The 22283-nt window shown below is 41.6% G+C and overlaps 1 protein-coding gene across 2 annotated transcripts in view; it reads left to right on the top strand.

Annotated features, from left to right (window-relative positions):
• NTNG2 (netrin G2) overlaps window positions 1–22283 on the top strand; it is a 101802-nt gene that overhangs the window by 63575 nt on the left and 15944 nt on the right. The window contains exons 4-6 of one of the 2 annotated variants that reach the window (XM_051980222.1): window positions 13831–14003; window positions 17288–17314; window positions 18183–18320. In XM_051980222.1, the coding sequence (XP_051836182.1) occupies window positions 13831–14003; window positions 17288–17314; window positions 18183–18320 (338 nt within the window). The remainder of the gene's footprint in view (window positions 1–13830; window positions 14004–17287; window positions 17315–18182; window positions 18321–22283) is intronic. The other variant, XM_051980223.1, reaches the window with a different exon arrangement.

Raw genomic sequence — 22283 nt, forward strand, 5'->3', positions numbered from 1 at the left:
TTTGGACTGGAGAGAAAACAAAACTGGAAGCATTAACCTTGGGGAGGGAGAGAAGAAGAAGGAGGAAGCTGGTCACTGGGAGAAAATGGAGAAATTCAGGCAAGTATAAGGTTGTACATTGGAGCTCAGTAATGTCAATAACCAGAGAAATCATCCTGTGCAGTTGGTCCCTTTCCCCACTATAGTTATACTGGTGAAAACTAAGTATAAATACCTATGAGAGGATGCCTGGAAAAAGAAAGATGTCACAAGAATCAGGCAGCATTGTGAAAGGGCTCATTTAGAATCATAAAATCACAGAACTGGGAGAGATCTCAGATCATAAGATTTAGAACTGAAAAGGACCTCAGAGATCATCTAGTCCAATGCTCTTATTTTGAAGATGAAGATCAGAAAGTTAAATTAATTGCTCCAGATCACATCACTACTTAGTAGCAGAGCTGAGGTTGTTGAAACTGTGGGATAGCAGAAAGAAAACTTGCGGATATGACCTTTGGTAAATCTCCTAAATTCTCCAAGACTTTCTTTCCTCAATTGTAAAGTGAAAGAATTGAATCAGACGACCTTGCAAACCTTAAGCATGAAATAAATGTCATTTTAAAATTGTTAATAAGAGATACAGCTAGGAGCTATGGATAGTGGATAGAGCTCTCGACTTGGAGTCAGGAAGATCTGAGTTTAAATGACTTCACATACTTGTGACCCTGGGCAAGATAATTTAACACCTTCATCACAGGGTTGTTTTGTGGATCAAATGAGATAAAATTTGTAAAGTAGGACCTGGCACATAGTAGATATATAACAAATACCTGTATTCTTCTATTTCATCCCTCCTGCCCCCCATCATTTTAAAATCTATGATCCCATTTTCTGGTTCAAGTCTGTTCTCTTTCAACTAAATCACTTTACTTCTCATAAGCTGCTAGGTACTGCATCAGTCCTGGAATCAGGAGCCCCTGAGTTCAAAACCAGCCTCACACACTTTATAGCTGTGTGACTAAGTCACTTAACCTTGTCTGCCTCAGTTTCCTTATCTGTAAAGTGAGTTGGAGAAGGAAATGGCAAACCATTCCAGCATCTTTGTTAAGAAAACCCCAAGTGGGGTCACAGAGAGTCAGACACTACTGAAAAACAAATGGACAACAACAATTTTACCTCTCTAGGAATTCCCCAGGCTGCCACTTGAAGCATAATGTTCCTTCTATTACATACTTGGCAAGTTCTTCAGACCTCCAATAACCTTGTAAAGGTCGTAAGGAAAGGAAGGACTAGTTGTACATATATCAATCAATCAACATTTATTATATGCCAAGCATTGCACTAGGCATTGGGGGTACTAAAATAAAATGGTGACCTCTAGGAACTTACATTCTACCAGTGGAGTCTTGTATCTTTTTTTTTTCTTAGTACTAGCTCACAGATAGCACAACAACAACAATAATGTAATATTTATGAAGCTCTTTAAGCTTTACAAAGATCATGAGATTGTCACAGCAAACCTCAGAAGTAGATTCTGTTTTTATCCATGTTTTACAGACGAGGAAACTGAGGTTGAGAGAGAACAATCTAAAGGAGAATTTAAATTGAACTCTTCTTAATTCCAAATCTGGTGTTCTATCAGTTATGCTGATTAACAATTTTAAAATGACATTTATTTAGTTCTTTAAGGTCTGCTAAGCACAAGAACATTTTTGTCTCATTTGATCTCTATAACTACCCTAGGAAGTAAATATTAATGATATTATTATCCTTCTATAGATGAAGAAAGAGATTGAATCCCACAACTAACTAGGAAATTTCAGAGATGGGATTGTGAACCCCAGCTCTCCCTGACTCAAGTCCTTTGCTCTTTATACTATACCATGCTTTAGCTTCCCTTTTCCCATTCTGCTTCCTCCCTATGTCACTGCCTAGACTCTAGAATCACATTGGAGGGCTGTCTGATCATACTTCACTAATTGGGTGATAGGGTATTGAAGAGATTCCATCCTGATCTTTGTAAAAGCAGTCCTTCTCTGTTGCTTATGCTACACCTTTGAAATTTCTGTGACTGAGAGCCACTCTACATGTCATAGTCCTTCTATTGTATTCATGCTTTTGATGGAGTTTGAAAAAGGAAACATGGAACTCAGAATTCAGTTGCTAGCTCCAGTGAAAACTGTGAAATTCCCAACTTCTCAAAAGAGAATTCCGGGCTGACGTTTTATAACAGACATTGGCAAAGTGAAGGAGATCCAGAGGAGGGCAATCAGAGTAGTGAAGGCAAAAATTGTGACACATTAAGGTAAAATGGAAGGAACTAAATGTATTTAGTTTGGAGTCACACCTGATTCTTGGTGTGGTTCATTCTCCATGAACTATATAGCATGTCAGACCCTTCTGTCTATCACTGTCTCCCAAAGTCTGTCCAAGATCATGAAGGAAGATTTCAAGAAGATGCAATCACTGTCTTAAATCCTTTTAGGAGCTGACATGGAAAGGAGAGGTGAAAGGGAAAGGAATAAGCATTGATATAGTACCTACTAGGTACCAGCTACCACACTTAGTGCTTTTTACAAACATCATCTCATTTGATCTGTCAACAACCCTTTGAGGTAGGTGTTATTATTTTGTGTACTTTGCATTTGTAAAAACTGAGGTAGATAGAGGTTAAGAGATTAGACCTTTTTGCTTGGTGAGGATGTATGAGCTGATTTCAACTCAACATAAGGAAAAATTGCTAAACAAATAGAGCTTTTCTAGAGAGGAATGGACAGCTTGGAGAAGTGAGGTCAACGGATCATTGACAAGTAGGGAAGCTTTCAAAGTTACTTGTTGAATTTATTCTGTACTTTAATGTTCAGGTCCTCCTTCTGTACTATATAAATGCTCATTTTATCTGATGCTGTAAAGCTAAGAATTAAAAATAATTAAGAGAGTAGTGAGTTGCTTGTCAATATAGATATTCAAAGAAAGGCTATAAGTTTAAATCTGGTCTCAGACACTAAACACGTCCTAGCTGTGTGACCTGGGCAAGTCACTTACCCCCAATTGCCTCAGCAAAAGAGAGAGAGAGACTCTCTCTCTCTCTCTCTCTCTCTCTCTCTCTCTCTCTCTCTCTCATTTGTCAGAGATATTATTATAGGTGGGGATCTTGCTTCAGTTCAGCTTAAACAAGATAGATTTTTCAAATCCTTTCTAACCCTAAAAATTCACATAATTAACTTTGTCATTAAAAGAAGTATTTCTCTAAGGGGGATGAGGTGGAGGAAGAGAAGAGCTATTTCTTTTAATCTTCTCCTTTTTGTCACTTCCCCTTTTTCAATTCCTGTAGATGAAACGAAAAAGTTAAACAGGACCTTGGAAGTCAAAATAAAGGGATCTATGTGTGAGGAGGGAGGCCATGCAGGAGTGAGCTAACATTTCTGTAGCATTTTAAGACTTAGTAAGTTTCTGTATGAGGAACTCTGGGAGAGAAAATTGCTTCTATTCATACAGGTTTAAATTTGATGTATCATTTTAGAGTTGCCTGGGGGACCATGAGGATAATGATTTGCTCAGTGTCACACAGTCAAACTGATGTTTTCAGGACACTTGGAAGTGTATACAGCACTTTATATTGCTTTTCGTCCTTTTTGTCCCCATTTTATAGATGAGGAAACTGAGGTTCAGGGAGATTGCCCAAAGCCACACAGCTAATACCAGATGCTACTTTTGAAACCTAGACTTCTTAACTCTAATTCCAGTCCTGTACCTGTAATATGTCTTACAAAAGGCTTTCAACACAATGAGTCTGTGGCAATTAGGTGACATAGTGAATAGGGCCCTAAACCTGAAGTCAGGAAGATCTGAGTTCAAATGCAAACTCAGAAATTTACTAACTGTGTGACTGGGGAAGTTGCTTACCCTCTGCTTCAGTTTCCTCTTCTGTGTTTTTATCCCCATCTTACAGAGGAGAAAACTGAGGTTATGAGAGTGACTGGTCCATAATCCCACTTTTAGTATATGGCAGAATCAAAATTGAGACCCAGGTCTCCTGAGTCCAAAGCCAGCACACAAGATTTTCTATATATTTCTTTAACGTCGAGTTCTGCGATGAAGAAATTAGGTGAGGAGCATAATCAAGAATGTGCTGGACTCCAGAAGGCAGCATGTCTAAGTTCTTTCTCCAGCAAATTTGCTTTTCTGTGTAATCTTTGCCCAATCCCGGGAGATCTCTGGACCTCAGTTTGTTCCATTTGAGAGAGAACAGTAGTCAGAATGTCTCCTAGGAAGGCAGATGACAAGATAGGATGACAGATTTAGGGCTGGAAGGGATCTTTGAGGTGATCATTCAGCTCCCTTATTTTCCAAATGAAAATGAGGCAGGCTGAGGTTCTCCCACAGCTAGTAAGTTCATGACACAATTGTGCCTCTCCTGTAAGCAATGGGAGCTGACCTCCTTGAGAGAAACATGGAGAGTCATCCCTTCACCCATCTTCCCAGCAGTCACAGAAGGCTTGTGCCAAGGGCGTGGTGATCCTGGATTTCACCCCAGGTTGGGTCACTTGGGAGAACTAAGTGGTAGCTAGAGCCAGAAGTGAGCTTAGCACTTCAGTCCTGCCTTCATCCTCTGCTGCTGAGGAAAGTGTCAGGGACGGCGTCCTCTTCTTCACTTTCCATATTTCTTTCCCTCTGGGAGAAAAGAATATACTGAGCAGACCTAGCAAGTCCTGACCACTAAATAAATCAAGGGCCTTGTTCCACTGGGGGATCAAGGGATCAGGGAGCCCCAGCCACTGGCTTTGCTTGGGACAAAAGGACTAGAACATGGGTGGGGGAGGGGCAGGAAGGAAAGAGAGAGAAGGAGAAGGAAGAAGGGAAGGAGGAGGAGAAGAGAGAATAGAGGAGAGACAGAAAAGAGAGGGAAAAGGGAGAGAGAGAGAAGGAACAAGGAGAGAAGGAAAGAGGGAAAGAGAGGGGAGAGGAATGGAAGAGGAGAGAGAGGGAGGGAAGAAGGGGGTAGAGAGAAGGGTGGAAGACAGGAGAGGAGAAAAGAAAAAGGGAAGGAGAGGGAGGGAAAAGGAGAGAGAAAGAAGGAGGAAGGAAGGAAGATTAGGGGAGGAAAAAGGTAAACAGACAAACTGATTCTCTTTCAACTTGAAGAAATTCCTTTTACTTTTTTTTCTCAATAGTATTTTATTTTTCCAATTATATGTAAAGATAGTTTTCAATATTCATTTTTGTAAGATTTTGAGTTCCAAATTTTTTCTCCCTCCCTCCTTTACTTCCTCCTTCTCCAGGACAGCAAGCAATCTGATATAGGTTATACATGTACAGTCATTTAATTTTTTTTCTCTTTTTAATTTTTTAAAAATTTTCCCAGCTACATGTAAAAACATTTTTTGTTATACTTGCATTCATTTTTTACATATATCCATATGTATCATGTTGGGAGAGAAAAATAGTGTACAGTTATTTTAAACATTTTTCCATATTTTTCATGTTGTGAAAGAAAAATCAGAACAAAAGGGGAAAACTATGAGAAAGAAAAAGCAAACCAAAAAGGAAAAAAAAAAAAAGGTGAAAATTGTATGCTTCGATCCTCATTCAGTGTCCACAGTTCTTTCTCTCATTTTCAATTCTCAAGTCTATTGGGAAATTCCTTTTTCTGTAGAAGCCTAGGAAGTGGGTGGGCGGCACTGCCTTTTTGAAAATATATACATTTCCTAAAGAGTCCAGTTCAGCACCATGGGACACACTTCAAGAGAGCAATGAAAATCTACAGGACACAGTTGGGGAAGGGTGACCACAAAAGTGAGTGGGAATCTAGAAACCACTTCATATATGAAGCGGTTGAAGGAACTAGGGTTTGCTTTGGGGCTGAGGAGGAACATGAACATAGAATTATAGATTTAAAGCTAGAAGGGTGCACACTGCCATTTTATAGATAAAGTCCTACAGGAAGCAGTAGTCAAGACAAGATATGAATAGAGATTATTTAACTCCACATGCAGTACTCTTTCCGCTGGTACCAAGCTACTTATGCATGGAAGTGAGAAGCAGGGGAGAAAGTTGAGCCCTTCCATGCAGTTGTATACACTGTCTCCTCGGGCAAAGACCATATATGCTTCTGGGGATGAGCCAAAGAGAAATCTCTTCCTCCCTCTGTAGAAGTCTCAGGGAGAGATTTCTCTGGCTACAAAGAGACAATGAAGTTAGATCACCTCAAAAGAAACTGGAGGCCCTCTCTTTTCGTTCTTTATGGCCCCCAGAGTTCCTAGCAATTCCTGGCTTGGTTACTAATTCCCAAATCCCACCCCGTCTGCCCATCTGAATGTTAGACCAAGGAGTCATCCAGGTACCGCTGGTCTCACATACCCTTTAATAAGGGGCTCAAGCCCATTACTCCCTCCCCTGGAGCCAAGTTCTATGAGAAGTATTCCAATCTAACCTTCTTGCTATACTGCCAATATCTGCAGAGCTGCCATGGAGAAAAAATGAACCTGGAGGAGCAGCTCTGTGCTCTATGACCAAGGAGAAGCAGTTACAAAGAAGTCAACTTTGAATCAGCATAAGAATGGTGTTTGGGGTTTTGGGGGGTTTTTTTGTTTGTTTTCACGAATAAGATTGTCCAATAATTGATTTTAAACAAAAGTGAGTTCCTTTAAGGTATTTAAGCAGATTTTTGCCCCCAAAGATACTAAAGAGGAGTTTTCATTATTGGGTGGTTAGGGGAGACTGACTGATGGTCTACAATTCCTTCCAACATGGAGATTTTTTTTCCTGAGGCAATTGGGGTTGACTTGCCCAGGGTCACACAGCCAGGAAGTGTTAAGTGTCTGAGATTTGAACTCAGGTCCTCCCGACTTCAGGGCTGGTGCTCTCTCCACCGCGGCACCCAGCTGCCCCAACAGGGAGATTTTCTTTCTGTGGTTCTACATTCTGTAACCTGGCCTTTTGTCCTGCTCTTTCTCAGTGCATTCCTATCTGTTCTCTGAACAAAAAAAGCTAATTAGGCTCGTTGGGCTAATCCCTTCTCACTAGAGCCAGGCGTGAGACAAAGTAGGACCAGACTGGGGCTGGCTGCAGGGGAGGGAGCCCCCAAAGGCTCAGGAATTAAGGTTTAACAGACATCCTGGCCCTCACTCACTAGCAATCAGAGAGCCTGGGCAAGTGGAACTTCAGGAAGCATGGATTGTGAGCCAGTGGGACCTTAAAGTTCATCTAGTTCAAATCCCGCATTTAATAGAAGAGGAAGCCAAGACCTAGGGAGGAGAACTTACTTCCTAAGGTTGTTCAGGTAAGGACAGAGTCATAAAAAAATCCTTCGGTCTCACTCCCTGGGCAGGAACGTTCAGACAGAATCCAAGGCTTTCTTTGGGTGGGAACTAGAGGATGCAGAAGAAAGGGCGACATCGACTCGAGGATCATGAGGCTCCCGGGCTGCCGGACAGCCCTGCGCCCTGGGGAGCAGAAGGGGTTGGAGGTCCCCTACAAAGTCTGAGTGATCAAGAGCCAGCGTCCGGCCCAGCTCCCTCCCACTGTCCTCCGTGCCCAGAAGCACCTGGAGGAGAGCCCAGCGGCTCCTTAGAGATGCAAATTCTCCTCATTAAGCCCCCGTGAGTCTGGCTCAGCAGGAGTCCCGTCTTGGTTTCATGCTACTCATGATGATCCCCACACAATGCATATACTCATATACACATTTTGTATGCATGTATGTATAATAATACATAATACAAAGGCCTGACTCTGTATGTGTATGTGTGTGTGTGTATACACAACCCAAAGCCCTTAACCCTGCAATACATACACACATATACACGTGTTACACACACGCATATATTCATATACATTGTGTATGTGTGTGTAGTATTATATAATACAAAGACCATAACTCTGCGCGCATATACATGCATTAAATATAAAGACCACAACCCTGTATGTTACACACATGTATATACTCATATACACACTGGGTACATATATATACGTAATACAGAGACCATTACCCTGCATGCATATACATGTGTATTATATAAAAGGAGCATAACCCTGTGTGTATATGTTGCATAACCCAAAGCCCTTGCTCCTGCACACATACATACACTCACACAGAGACCCTGTGTTTATATGTGTGTGTGTATATATTTTCTCACACACACACACACACACACACACACACACACACACACACACACTGCACTGCACTGCACACCCCCAGGTAATTCCAACAGGGAAAATTCTTTACAAGAGAGAAACTGAAGACATTCCATAGGGTCTTAATGGTTAGTTTCATAGAACAAGCTGAGTTGGGGACCTGAGTTGCAGTTGAACTTTGCTTCTGATCACAGTAAATCTAGATTTGTTAGCTTGATATTTGGCAACCAACCAAGTTAATTATAATCTTCCCCATCCTCCCTATGGCCTCTCCTGAGTCCTAGTGAGTTTTTTCTCAGTGTGATCCATAAGGTGTAATGATCAGGATGGTTAGAATGAAGTGAGAAAGAGATACGCTAACTATAGCATAGTTAGCTTTGAGTTTTGTAAAGCACTTTAAAAAAATACTTTTTATGATCCTCACAACAGCTCTGAGAGATAAGTGCTGTTATTATCCCCATTTTTCAGTTGGGGAAGCTGAGGCAAACAGCTTAAGTGACTTGTCCAGGGTTCCATAGCTCCTAAATTCCTAAGGCTGGATTTGAGCTTAGGTTTTCCTAACCCAAAGTGCCAATGTTTTATCCACTATATCCTTCAGGGCTTTAAAGGACCATTTAAAGGATTACAGAAGAATTGTTCTGTAACCTGATCTTTGGGGCCTCAAGCAGTCAAGCAGAATGCATTCATTAAGCCTGGACTGGTTGTCAGAACAGAGCTAGACAAGGACAAAAAAAAAATGAAACATTCCTTCCCCTCAAGAAGCTTACATTCTATGGAAGGAACAACATACAAACATATTTATAAATGACCTCTAACACCTACTGGCCCACCTACTGGGCGAATGACTTTCTCTCTCTATCCAAGGGTCCTCAAACTTTTTAAATAGGGGCCAGTTCACTGTCCCTCAGACTGTGGGAGGGCGGGACTAGAGTAAAAACAAAAACTTTGTTTTGTAGGCCTTTAAATAAAGAAACTTCATAGCCCTGGGTGAGGGGGATAATCGTCCTCAGCTGCTGCATCTGGCCTGCGGGCCATAGTTTGAGGACTCCTGACTATGCTCTGGGCCGGAGGTATCCAACATGAGACCCATGACCCTGTACAGTCTACAACTCATCTAGGAATCACATTAAACTGTAATCGGGGAATATTTAAGAAAATAAATAAAATTAAGAAGAGTAAAGATAATGTTAATATGTTTTCTCAATCAACATGTGCCCATTGGGAAGCTTAAGGTTTAGTGGTCCTTGAAGTTTGATTACACAACTCTAGGCAACTCTCTGAAATGTAAAATATATCAAAAGTAAATACCAGTTCATTTCAGAGGCATTAGCAGCTGGAGAAAGTCGTCCAATCAAGACAACAGGCATGTAAGGAACGAATTAGGAAGTTCCATGAAGAATTAGCCCTTGAACTGAGTTAGAAGAGAGCTAGACTTTAATCTGGTTTTCCCTAGCTCTTACTGATCATACATTTATTCATTCATTCAAGAAACATTGTTCTATACCTACTATATGTAATCAATCAATAAGCATTTATTAAGTACCTATTATGTTTCAGACACCGTGCCCAGCACTGGAGATGTAAAAAGAGGTGAAAGAGGGGCCCTGCCCTCAAGGAGCTGATGTTCTAATGGTGGGGACAAGATTCAAATGACATGTACAGGCTACATATAGAGCCCTGTGCTGCTACCAAGTTTAAATGAGACATAGCTCCTGTTTTCATTTTATTTCATGTCTAATGCTTTCATTACAGTTGCAGCCCAACAGGGGATAAGATGCAGACATAGATGACTGTAATATGCAACACTGCAGACTAGAAGCATTAAATCTGTGAAGCAAAGCAGAAAGAGCAAGTTTGTTACCCCCTTGGGGAAACAGGGAAGGCTCCTTGGAGGGGGTAGAATTTGAAATGGTCTTTAAAGAAAAGGTAGGAAGGAAGAAAGTGCATTCCAAGCATGAGAACTAGCTGGAGCAAACTATGGCTGTGGGAAAGCACAGGGGACATAAGAATAGGATAATTTGGCTGGGGCATAAATTGTATGTAGGAACTAGATTTGTGCTTTAATTGGTATTTGGAAATTCTGGCTGAGGAGACTCCTACCAATCAAGTCAACACCTTCTCTCCAACTTGTGGTCTCTAAGAGAGTTGCTTGAGGCCCAGGACATGACGCTTGAATTCAGATCGGCCTGGCCACAAGACCAACTAGCTCTCTATCCACTACACGGCACTCACTGGGTAAAAGCGAGTGATATTAAATAAGGCTGAGAAGGTTAGCTGGGGCCAGATTGTGGGGGTCCCCAAACTCCAAGCAAGGAAGCTTGAATTTTATTCAGGAGGCAATAATGAGCTCCCTAAGATCTCTGACCAAAGGAGGGCCATGGTCACATCTAGCAGAAAAATGAAGGATGGGCTGAAGCAAGCATGGGGGGAGGCTGTTGTAAGGGTCCAGATTGATGATAGCAATTACCTGTATTAGAATATTGGGAGAGCAATAGACAGGTATGAGAGATTTTGTCAAGGTAGAATCAAACGGATGTGCTTATCTGTTGGACATGAGAGGTGAGAGAGAGGGAAAAGTCCACGACAACTTCAGTAAGTAGGGTAGATAGCTTTAAATTGGAATATACCCCACGAGGCTGGGGAGTGAATAGACAGTTAGCTACTGTCTGTCCAAAGCCAAACAACCAAATAATATCTAGAAGAACAGGCGCCAGTCCAGGATGTTTGACCCCTTTCCACACCCATGGCAGAACTTCCTGGGAGGGTTTGGTGCATCTCTGGATCTGGCTTTACTAGGCAGATGGAGACAAATGAGAGGAAGTAGAGAAGTGAGTAACAGAAATGATTAAGGGGCTGGCAGGATTGATTTATGAGTAGAGGGAAGATTAAGGGAGTTAAATATGTAGAATGTGGATAAGCAACAGCTAAGGGAAGATATAACTGTCTGCAAGTATTTTTAAATCCTCCTGTTAGAGAAAGAAGAATCAGTGCAATGGAAAGGGTAACACAACGAAGAGAAGGATGAGCTTAAAGCAGATTAAACAGGAAAAAAATGTTGGTTAAATGTTGGAAAAAATATAAGTGATAGTAGACACACAAGCATACAGAGTGTAGGCATATTCCTGCCCATACAAGAGAAACTTAAGTGTACAGAGATCTTGAGACCTATTTGATGGGATAAGTTTGACCTATAATTATTAAGATAATAAGATGATATCTAATAATAGATAGCATTTGTGGAGTGCTTTAAGCTTTAAGATTTACTAAGCATTTTACAAATATTATCTCATCTGATCTTCAAAATAACCCTGAGAGATAGGTGTTATTATGATCTTCATCTTACAGAAGAGGAAACTGAGGCAAAAAGGTTAAATGACTTACCCATTGTCACATAGCTTTTAAGTTTCTGAGGACAGAGTTTAACAGAGATCTACTTGATTGTGTCTAACACTCTATCCATTGGACCACCAGGCTGTCTTCAAGATAGATTGGAATTTTAGAGTGCCTTAAAGGATGAGGCTTTTTTTTAATCCATCAGGCAAAGAAAAGAAAGAGGTAGAATAAAACATTATTTCAATGTATTATCATAAATTTTTGTGTCACTTAATGCACCTGGCTTCTAGTGCTATTACAGTTTAGCCAATTGTACATCCCCTAAATGTGATGTTAGAGATTGGCTGGGTTTAGGTACACCTATGGGGAGATACAAAACTGATTCCAAACCACAAGATGCCCAAGGAGCAAGGAGTAAAACGCAGGATTCATCATAGAATCACAGTATTTAGAACTAAAAGGAACTTTCAAGATTATTTAGCCCAATATTCTCATTTTACATATGAGAAAACTGACATCCAAATGAGACTATGGCTTACCAAAGTCACCCAGGGAGTATATTGTGGAGGCAGCATACATAAAATCTTAAGGCTAGAAGAGCCTTTAAGAAGTCCATTTAGTCCATCATTTGTTTCCTGGCGAGAAGTCCCATAAACCATCTGGGACCCATAAGTCTTGTCTTTAAAGACCTCCAAGTGTTTGAGAACCCTCATGAGCCCAATGTTCTTCCTCTTACTGAATATTGGACAGCTATGTCCAAATGGCCTCGTTTCCTTGTTCTTCTTTGTTCCTGTTTGATTAGGAGAGTGAAAGTAGAGGGGAACATCATAGTGAGAAGAGGGAGGATGATTGGGAGTAGTTAAGGGAAAGAGACACAGACCTGGTCTAATGAACATCCAAAGCAGATAAACACTATGAATTAAGGAATGACTGAACAAGTTGTGGTATGTGATTGTGATGAAATACAATTGTGCTGTAAGAAAGATGAAGGGCATGGCTTCAGAAAACCTTGGGAAGACTTGTACAAACTGATGCAAAGTGAAGTGAGCAGAACTAGGATCACAATTTAGTAATAGCAATATTATAAGGACAATCACCTTTGAAAGACTTAATAATTTTGATCTACATAATGATCAACCACAATTCTGAAGGACTCATGATGAAATATGTTGTGCTCCTCCAGATAAAGAATGGATGGATTCACAGTACAGCCTGAAGCATAATATTTTCTCTGTCTTTTTTGGGGGTGAAGGGAGGACATGGCTAATGTAAGAATTTGTTTCACAAGACTACATATTTGTAATAGGTTTTGGGTGTTTTTTTGCCTTCTCAATGGATAGGGTATGAGAGAGATGGAAAAAGAAAATTCAGAACTGAAAATTAAATAAAGTTGAGTTTTTTAACATTTTAAAGATTGAACCTAAGAAACAGTGGGGAAAGGACAGCAGTTGTAGTGTTAAATGTTTAACAACTGGCTCTCTGAAACAAAAAAATATACAAAATACATACTTTTTCAAAAAAAATAAGTATTGATATTTTCTCTTTTTTAAATGTTATCATAGTTTTCCTTGGTTTCCTTCTCCCTGCCTTACAGAAAGCCATCACATATAACAGATTGTATTTTTTTAAAGGATCAAAAAATTTGAAAAATAAGAGGAAAAATCAGCACAATTAATCAATATATTGAAAAAAAAAAAAAAAGAACACTTGTACAACGTGCAATGCTCATGTAACTTGCATTTCCACCAAGGGTAGATTGGGAGTGTCTTCTCTTATCTCTTCATAAATGAAAGAAAATTGGTCTGAGCTGGCTCCAACACATCCCTGTCTTCTAAAAGGGGAAATTTAGAGAACAAAGAAAACCACTGTCTAGAACTAGGCACACTCTGCATTATATTGAAGAAGAACAATGAAAAGCCATACAAATTGGAGGGCCATTGGAGAAGGAACGAGGCCATACTGGTCAATTAATGTTTTATTTAACAGAGTTCAGGTAGTACTCTTCAAGTACTCAGGTAGTACTTTGTTCAGTAGTAGAGTTATGGATAAGGAGATGAATGGAGCAAGATGGAGATTCTCTTCTGAATAAGCCAGAAAATTCCCAATCTGGCAAAAGTTGAAAAAAAAATATTGGAAAGCCCTTGTCTTCAGATAGTGAAAGCTAGAGAGAAATGTTTAGAGACAAATAAGACAGTTTCCAGTGTTGGACCCTTTCATCCAAACCTTTCTGAATACTTCATGAACATTTCCTTCTGCTCATATGGCTGAGGTTGCATCCCTAATCTTGAGGCCCCCAGGGAATTCTGATGAAATTCTGTCCAATTAGCTCAAGAGGGCTCTAGTGACTCACATGATGTCTCCTGTCTTGTGTCCTCTCAGGTGTAAATGCAACCTCCATGCCAACCTGTGCTCCTACAAAGAAGGCGGCCTCCAATGTGAGTGTGAACACAATACCACTGGCCAGGACTGTGGCAAATGCAAGAAGAACTTTCGAACCCGCTCATGGAGAGCAGGGTCCTACCTGCCTCTCCCTAATGGGTCCCCTAATGCATGTATGTATAGGAAGAAGCTAAACTAAGACTGGGGATGGCCTGTGGGAGGTCATTGTGTTCATTCCCCTGCCTCTGGGCAAAATTACATCTTTAGTCATCTTTAATAATAACATTCACATAGAATTTAAGATTTTCAAGACACTTTATGTATGTTATCTCATTTATGATTTAGTTAGCTATTTTTATCATACCTTTTTTAAAGATGGGAAAACTGAGACCGAAAGGTTAAGAAACTTGCTCAGAGTTATACGGCAGTAAATTGGTAGGACTGAGGAGAATTCAAACTCCCAGCTTCCTGACATCAAGTACAGTGCTCTATCCACTATGATATGGAGATTCCCTAACCTTTCATCATTATACAATCCAGAATCTCCCGACTACCAAGAGGCAGGTTGGTACAACAAAGGAACAATGGCTTTGGAGTCAGAAGGTCTCAGTTCAATCTTTGGGACATAAGTCAAGTCATTCAAAGTCCCTAAGCCTCAGTTTCCTTATCTTTAAAGAGAGAGGGTTAGTCTAGATGTCTAGTCTAGTCTAACTAGACATCCTCTGAGTTTTCTTCTGGCTGTAGACTTAGGTTCGTGTGATTAGTCTCCCTCTCAATTCAGAACATCATTCAGAAAGCATTTTTTGTTCTTAAAGATTATAATGAAGTTCCTCTTCAAGCTTTGTCATTTCTAAGGAAGAACCTCTTTGGTAGGATGGGCAGTTCTGGAGGGAAGCAGCATGTCTGGTGGAAAGAGAGTAGGGCTTGTAGTCAAAGGAGCTGAATTCGATTCACAGCTGTGTCATTTACCTGTGTGACTTTAGTCAAGTCTTTAATCTCTCTCTAGGTCTCAGTTTCCCATCTCTAAAATGAGGAGATTATATTAGAAAACCTTTGACTGTCAGGTCAAAATCTTATGATCCCAATAAGAAGCAGGGCTGGCCAGTGATAGGGTCTGGAAGTCTCTCCATAGGTGTTCTTAGAAATCTCCACAAAGCAGTGAGTCCCTCGGGACTCCCCCTGTGATGAGGGGAGGAGAAGGTCAAAGTTGGTGAGATCATTTGTGGAGGCAGAAAGACCTTTGGTCTTTCTTGTTCTAGCCCTGGAACCCGAGCCCACTTGAAGCCCTTAAACACAGCTCAGACTTGCAAATGTCACTGCTTGGGTTTCTAATGGCCTTGCCTGGGAAGGGAGGCTTAGCCTTGCTCTTTTGCTTCTCCTCTCGGTGGGTGAAAGATTTATGTGGCTTTAAGATGATCAAAGCTAAAATACAGGCTGCGAGGGCCGTGACAGGAATGTTGTGTGTGCCAGGGACGGGAGACGACAGAGCCTTTGAAAGAAAACGAGCTTGTCAGCTGCTGGATAGCGCTCGCGGGTCCTCTGAGAGCAGGGAGAGCATTGGGGCTATGACAAGAGCTCCGTGACTGCCTCCTCCTCCCCAGTCTCCCTTTGTCTCTGGTTGTCTCCCAGTCTTTATTCTGCGTGTGTCTCTCTCTGTATCTCTCTGTCTCTGTCTCTCTCTGCCTGGGTCTCAGTCTCTGTTTTTGTGTCTATCTTCCTTGTCTCTTCCTTCCTCTCTTTCCCTTCCTACCTCTCTCTCTCTCTGTGTCTCTGTCTCTCTCTGTTTCTCTCTGGCTCCCTAGCTCTCTGCCTCTTTTTCTGACTCTTTGACTTTGTCTCTCTCTATCTCTGTCTCTCTCATCAGTCTCACTCTGTCAAAATCATCTTTCTCTCCATTCCTTCTCTTCTTCTCTTCTTCCCTTTATGTTCCACTCACTGTTTTCTCCCTCTTTGTTCTCCTTTTTCTATTTCCTTCTCTCTCCCTTTATCCCTAACTCTTCTTCTAAGACCTCTTCTTCCCTCTTCCTCTCCCTCCTTCCTTTTCTTTACCTCTCCCTCTCCCTCCATATGCTGTATGTCTCCCTCCTTGTAGAGAATGTTTTTTGAGACCCTTTGCTTGTCATCCCCATTCCGAGATGTTTTCCCTTTTCTTATCTGATTCTCACTTAGTGCCTGAAGATTTTTTAAATGAGATCTTTTTGCCCCAACTCATGGCCTAAACTTTATATGATTAAGGAAAGCCTCCTGCCTTTTGCAGTTTCCTATGTAGCCTGGTGATTTCACATCCTATATCATTTCATACACTCAGAATTTTGGAATATCAGAGTTGAAAAGGGCTTTAGAGATTACTCTACTCCAACCCTGTCATTTTTTAGTTGAAGAAAATGAGAATCAGAGGAGAGGAATGATTTGCTAAAGATCAAATATTTAATAAGTGGCAGAGCTGGGACTCAAATTCAGGTCATAGCATCATAAATTTGGAAGTGGAAGGAACCTTAGAGGCCATGGAGTCCGACTCCTCCCCTCCCTCCCACCTTATTTTACAGGTGAAGTAATTGAGATGTAGAGAGTTAGGCGGCAAGCAAAGGATCATGGGAATCCCTAAGTATCTGAGATGGGATTTGAACCAGTTCTCAGAACCCAAGTTCATTGTTCTTTCTGTTATTCCACCACTGCTCTCTTCATATCAATTTGACAAATATCTAAATGTATCTGCAAAAGCAATCGCATCAAATACTGAAGTTGCAAGGCTAGGCATGAAACATGAATCTGGCTCTCATAGTACTTTCCATATTGTGGGAAGGACAAGTACATAAGTAGCTGTGATACAAGGTGGAGTTAGAAGGGCAAAGGAGAGATCCAGGTAACTATTTTAAACCCTCCCTCCCTTCCTGCCTTCCCCTGTGGGAAGGGAAACATATCTCTGCATAAGGGAGAGCTCTTTGTAAGGTCATTTCTTCATTGGATTTGAGAGAGGATCGTGCCAGCAAAAACCATGGCAGGTAGTGACAGTATGTTTGCAGAAGCTCCCAGATTTTTCCCAGAAATCTCCTGGAGTTATCTGAGATGTTCCTGAGTCTTAGAAAGAAATGTTTTTATTTTTCCTTCTAGCACAATGGAGAATAATAGATTTTGGAGGGGTGAGGGCAGGGGAATGGTGTAGAAGCAAGATCTGGGCTATATTATTTATGGATTTCTCCAGAACTCTGGGAGAAAAATTCAATCCTCTCCTAATCCACATCACACCCAGTGAAGGATGCCTCCTTCTCTTTGTGTCCTCTGAAATGCTCCCCAAACTTAGTTGGCAACCTTTTCTTTTGAAGGTCAGGATATCTTCAAGCTGGAGATATCTCTCATCACCATCTCTCTTTCTCCCCCAGGAGACACAAACTCTTTGCAGAAAGTAGCCTCCCTGCCTTCAGCCCCATAACTTGACCTTGTCTTCTTTCTTTTCCAGGTGCGGCTGCAGGCTCCGCCTTTGGCAGTAAGTAAAGGAGAGAAAGGAAAGAAGGTTGACATCCTTATTGCATGAGCCTGTTTGCACGGGGAAAAAAAGAAGGGACTTTAATGTTCTTTCTGTGCCTGCCAGCCATCCATCTCGTTCCTCTAATTGTGTCTCATTTGCTGTCCCCCTCTTCCCTCCCCCAGTCTCTTCTGATTTCTTTTTTGTTGTTTTGCAGCTTACTGCCTCTTCAGTTTCTCCCCTAGAGCTTCATTAGCACTGCCTTGGAAAAAAGGAACAAACTGGACTTTTTGCAAGTCCCCTTGACCCCCCAGTGAACTTCTTCTCCCTCTTCTTACTGCCCAACCTCTCCTCTCACCTGGACTGGCGGTGGACAGGGGTTCCCAGAAGGGTCTCTACTGCTAGTGATTTTCCTTCTAACCAGTGACCGATTTAAATTCTAAACTCTTAATCCAGCTTCAGCAAAGGATCATTTTTTAGCCTTCTACTTAGGGAAATCTATCTGATATCCAAATTCCAACTAGTCATGTGTCATAGTTGGGGGGGAATAGAGGATGAGGAAACTGAGAGAAGCCTTCTGAGGAAGTGATGTGGAAGTTTCCTCTTTTTCTTCATGGGCTATAGGGGACCATACCATGGCCCCAACCCCTATTCTTCAGGGCTCAGTCCTAAGCAACTACCTACCATACTCCCCCTTTGCTCGGGTTTTTGGTAAAGGTAAAAAAAAAAACCATCATGAGAATGATCTTGGATCCAATAGGAGACATGTGTCTTATGATCTCTCCTAATGTCTTACAAGGAATAGATGTTATTTTTGAAATGATCATTCCCTTTCCGTCCAATTCCCTTTCTCCATCCGCCCCTTCTTGTTTTTCCCATGTCTCGCCAGGAATCAGTCGGCCACCGAAGGTCACTATCCCCAAGGCCACTGTCACCACAATGGCTCCCAGGGTGGCCAGCACCACATCTACTCCCACAACCCCCACCACACAAGCCCTCACCCTTCCCAGCACCCAACAATCCACAGGTAGGTATTGGAAATTAGACACCCACTCACCCCCATTTCCCAATAATGCTCAGCAAATAATCCTGGCTGCTCTAACTCATTTTAGATAGTTACCTTTCTCCATAGTATACCTTGTGACACCAGAGAAGAAATTACTCTGCTTATTGATTCACAGACTCTTAGAGCCATTGGCTTTTGGAACTGAATAAGACCTTATAGATTATCTACTCCAAGTTCCCACCCAGTAAAGGAAGCCCTTCTATAGCAGATCTCTGTTGTGGGGATTAAATGCCAGTTTGGACAGGAATTTAAAACCTTATCTTCTTGGTTGTTTACCATATTTTCAGGAGGGAAAGAGAAGGAAAAGAGTCACTAAGTGATGTTCTCTCAAACCTGACAGCATCATTGTCTGGACACCTTATTGGTAAAATTGACATGAGCTGGGTCCCTGGGTCCCTGGAAATCTGACACGTGGCTTCCCCAAGTCATGTCAATAGAACTAAATGAATGGAGGTCACTTGAGGAAAGGGAGAATCTCTGTGGTTTCCCTTGCTCTTTTAGTCTAACTGGTTGGGAACTGGATTATTACTTGACTAACCTGCTTTCTCCTCTTCCTAGTCCAGCTGAGCAATGTCCCCAGCATCCTCAGACCTACTGCCATTTTAAAACGCAAGATTTAGATGGAGAACTAATTTAATATGATCTCAAAGGTCCCAAGCATGGAAAGTGAATTTTTCAGTTATTAAGAGTTGAGGTAGATGAGTAAGAGACATGCATTGACTGGTTAAGGGAAAAGACAAGGGGAATCCCTCTTTTTGTTTCTAAAGTTACTGGGGGAAACAGTTTAAGTGCATCCTCATAAAAAGGAAAATGGGATTAGAGTGAGGGGGAAGTGGGACAAGAATGCTAAGAGGGTGGTCCTTAGGTCAGGGCACTCCTCTGTGACAGTCTTGGGGGAATGGAAGGATCAGGAATCAAGAAACTTTCCTTCAAAACACATAACAGATTTCTACTCCTCATCCCAATCATTCCTCCATTTGTAAGAGTCTTAACAGGCAGACCCTCCTCAACTGCTTGGGTTGAATGCATTGTCTCTGGAAGTAAAAGCTAGAGCTAGAGCAGTCACTTTAAGTTGAGTTTCCCTGTTGCTTTTAGCTTGTGAGCTTTGGGAGGTCAAAGTAGGGGAGGAGATGGCGTGGTAAGACCATAGGAGAATCCCCCTCATCCCTAGAAGATGATATCCTTTGTTTAATATGATTTATGGGTTTTTGTTCTTTTGCCTACTGTCTTGCCGCCTCTGCACTCAGGGTTTACTCCCAGTGAGCAGCCTGTTACCAGGGCAGGTGGAAGAACTCAGGGAAGTCCAGGTATGTCAAGGGAGCCTCTTGGCCTTGGGGACCTCACTGATTGTAGTGAGTGAAGTGTTCCAGAGGGTCTGAGAGCCCAAGAGATTTAACGTACAATCTTAGTACTAGGCTTCTAGTTGCTAGTTTGTGCTACATCTTGCAAAAGGATTCTTTGCTTTGGAAGAAAGAGAGAAAAGAAATCAGAGACACAGTTTCTACCTTCAGGAACCTAAGAATCTTGTACTGGGAACTTTGTCCATATAAGTGCTAAGAACATGAGTTCTTAATCCAAAATCCATGGAGAGATTGCTGAAGTCTAGAAATTTGAACAGAAAAAATTGCATCTCTATTTCCAAAGGATGGTTTCTTTTGTAATCCCATGTAATCCCAAATCCCATGAATTTGAAGATGTATTCTGAGAAGGGGTCTATAGGCTTCACCAGACTGTCTAAGGGGTCCATGAACCTCCCTCCCATAAAAAAGGTTAAGAACCTTTTCCTGGGAGAGAGCACAGGCAAGGGTTGATTAGGGGATAGAGGGAATAATCGGGGAGCTTCAAGAAAAAGAGGCATTTTAATAAGCCCAGTGCATCCAGCTAATGGAAGCCCTCAAAATAATGGGACTAACAGATTGATAATGTGGGGAACATTGTAAACATTTCCAGACCCAGAAAATAAATTTTCCTCCTGAAGAAGTCAATAGTGGAGAGAATCACAGATTTTGCCCTGGAAGTCTTTGAGCCCATCTAGTCTAACTTCCTCATTTTAAAAAATGAAGAAATTGCATCTAAGAGAAATAAAGTGATTTACTTCCCATCAGAAAGAAGGCTAAGATTCCAGTCTCGAAGATAGACTTCAGTTAGCACAAGTCCTGAAGGATAAGGTGTCTGGGTCCATGCAAAATCATCTTCCTCTGAATCACTGTTTTTATCAGCTCCATCCTTACCACTGTTTAACTCATCAGTTCATATTATCCACAAACAATCTTAGAGTACTTGTTATGTGACTCTATTGTTCCTGCCAATACCCGGGATCTTGGCCCTCCCTGTTCCTGGCACTCCTCCCTGGGAGAGCCCCCAGCACCCCAGCACCTTGAGAAGTAACAAGAGAGGCGCAATCACATCCTCCATATGGCCCTGGCATATATCTCAGGTTTCCTGAGTGAACACTTTTCAGAAGCACCTGAGAACGTTCCCAGAAAAACCTGGAATCCTGGAAATCTGGATGTCATTTTCTGTGTGTATTCTTTTTTCTCTCCAGATACCAAGCCAGAAAAATTTCTTGGGCCATCTCAGCACCTCTAAATATGTAATTCCAGCCCTTTGGCCCAAGTCCAGCTGGGACTTCCCAAATGAACCAGAGATAAATCATTGTTAAGCGTGTACTATGTGCAAAAAACAAACAGACAAAACTGTACTAAGTGCTATGGACACAAAGAGGAAAATTCCAAACACCTGGATCATCTGCTTTGCCCTTCCGCCTGTCAGCATGTGCATAGGCAGGGACTCAGAGAAACCAGAGACAGGATTGCTGGTCAGGATGGACTCTGAGAAACTGTTCTTCGTTTTTTCCTGTTTAGCAGGAGGAGGAGGAGGGGTGATATATGTGCATGATTAAAAAGCAAAATGCCTTCAGGGCTGGTTTTTATTATGACTCTAATTAAGCCCTTGCCAATTTGAGGAGGGCGGTCTCCTCTCCTCATTGAACACCATATTAATATCAATTTGATACCAAAGGCTTCCAGCTCCCAGTTAAAAAGTACCCTGCACTTTTTAGACATTAGATTCTTTTTTTCTATACTCTACCAGTTGCTGTTGTTTGTAATCCCTCGAAGGAGCAGAAAAATCAAATTTCGATCTTGTCCCTCTGGGTTTATCCTTTGAAACTGAGCAAAGGAGATCTCTCTCTCTCTCTCTCTCTCTCTCTCTCTCTCTCTCTCTTCTCTCTCTCTCTCTTTCTCTCTCCCTCCCCTCTCTCCCCCTCTCTTCTTTCCTCCCTCCCCTCTCTCTCTTCCCCTTCTCTCCCTCTCTCTCTCCCTTTCTCTCTCTCTCTTTCTCTCTCCTTGCCCTGTCTCTCTCTTTCTTTTTCTGTCTCTCTCTCTCTCCTCCTCCTCCACCCCCTCTCCATCTTCCCATCATCATGTTCTTCATTTAGATCCCCAAAATGAGCAACATAGTATTTTGGAGTTTGACTGGAGGACATCTATGATGATAAAGAGCCTTGAGTTTGTATTTTATGGGGACTGGCTAGAGGAAATAAGGACATAGGCTAGAGGCATGTTCAAGCAATTGAAAAGCTATCATATGAGAAGAGGAAGAATGTCCTTGCTTAGCCTCAGAAAGCCAGGTTAGATGCAATGATTAGACTCTGAAGAGAAATGAATTTTGGTTAAATGTGATGAAATACTTCCAAATGAATGAATGAATGAATGAATAACAATTTATTGTGAGTTCAATAAGTAGAATGCCTGGCCTGCAGTCAGTAAGACCTGAATTCAAATCTAGCCTCAGATCCTTTCTAGCTATATGATCCTGGGCAAGTCACTTACTCTTGTTTGCCTCAGTTTCCTCATCTGTAAATTGAGCTGGAGAAGGAAATAAATCATTCCAGTAACTTTGCAAAACCAAACCAAACCAAAC

Source organism: Antechinus flavipes, chromosome 2 (assembly GCF_016432865.1).
Source record: "Antechinus flavipes isolate AdamAnt ecotype Samford, QLD, Australia chromosome 2, AdamAnt_v2, whole genome shotgun sequence".
Lineage (NCBI taxonomy): Eukaryota > Metazoa > Chordata > Mammalia > Dasyuromorphia > Dasyuridae > Antechinus > Antechinus flavipes.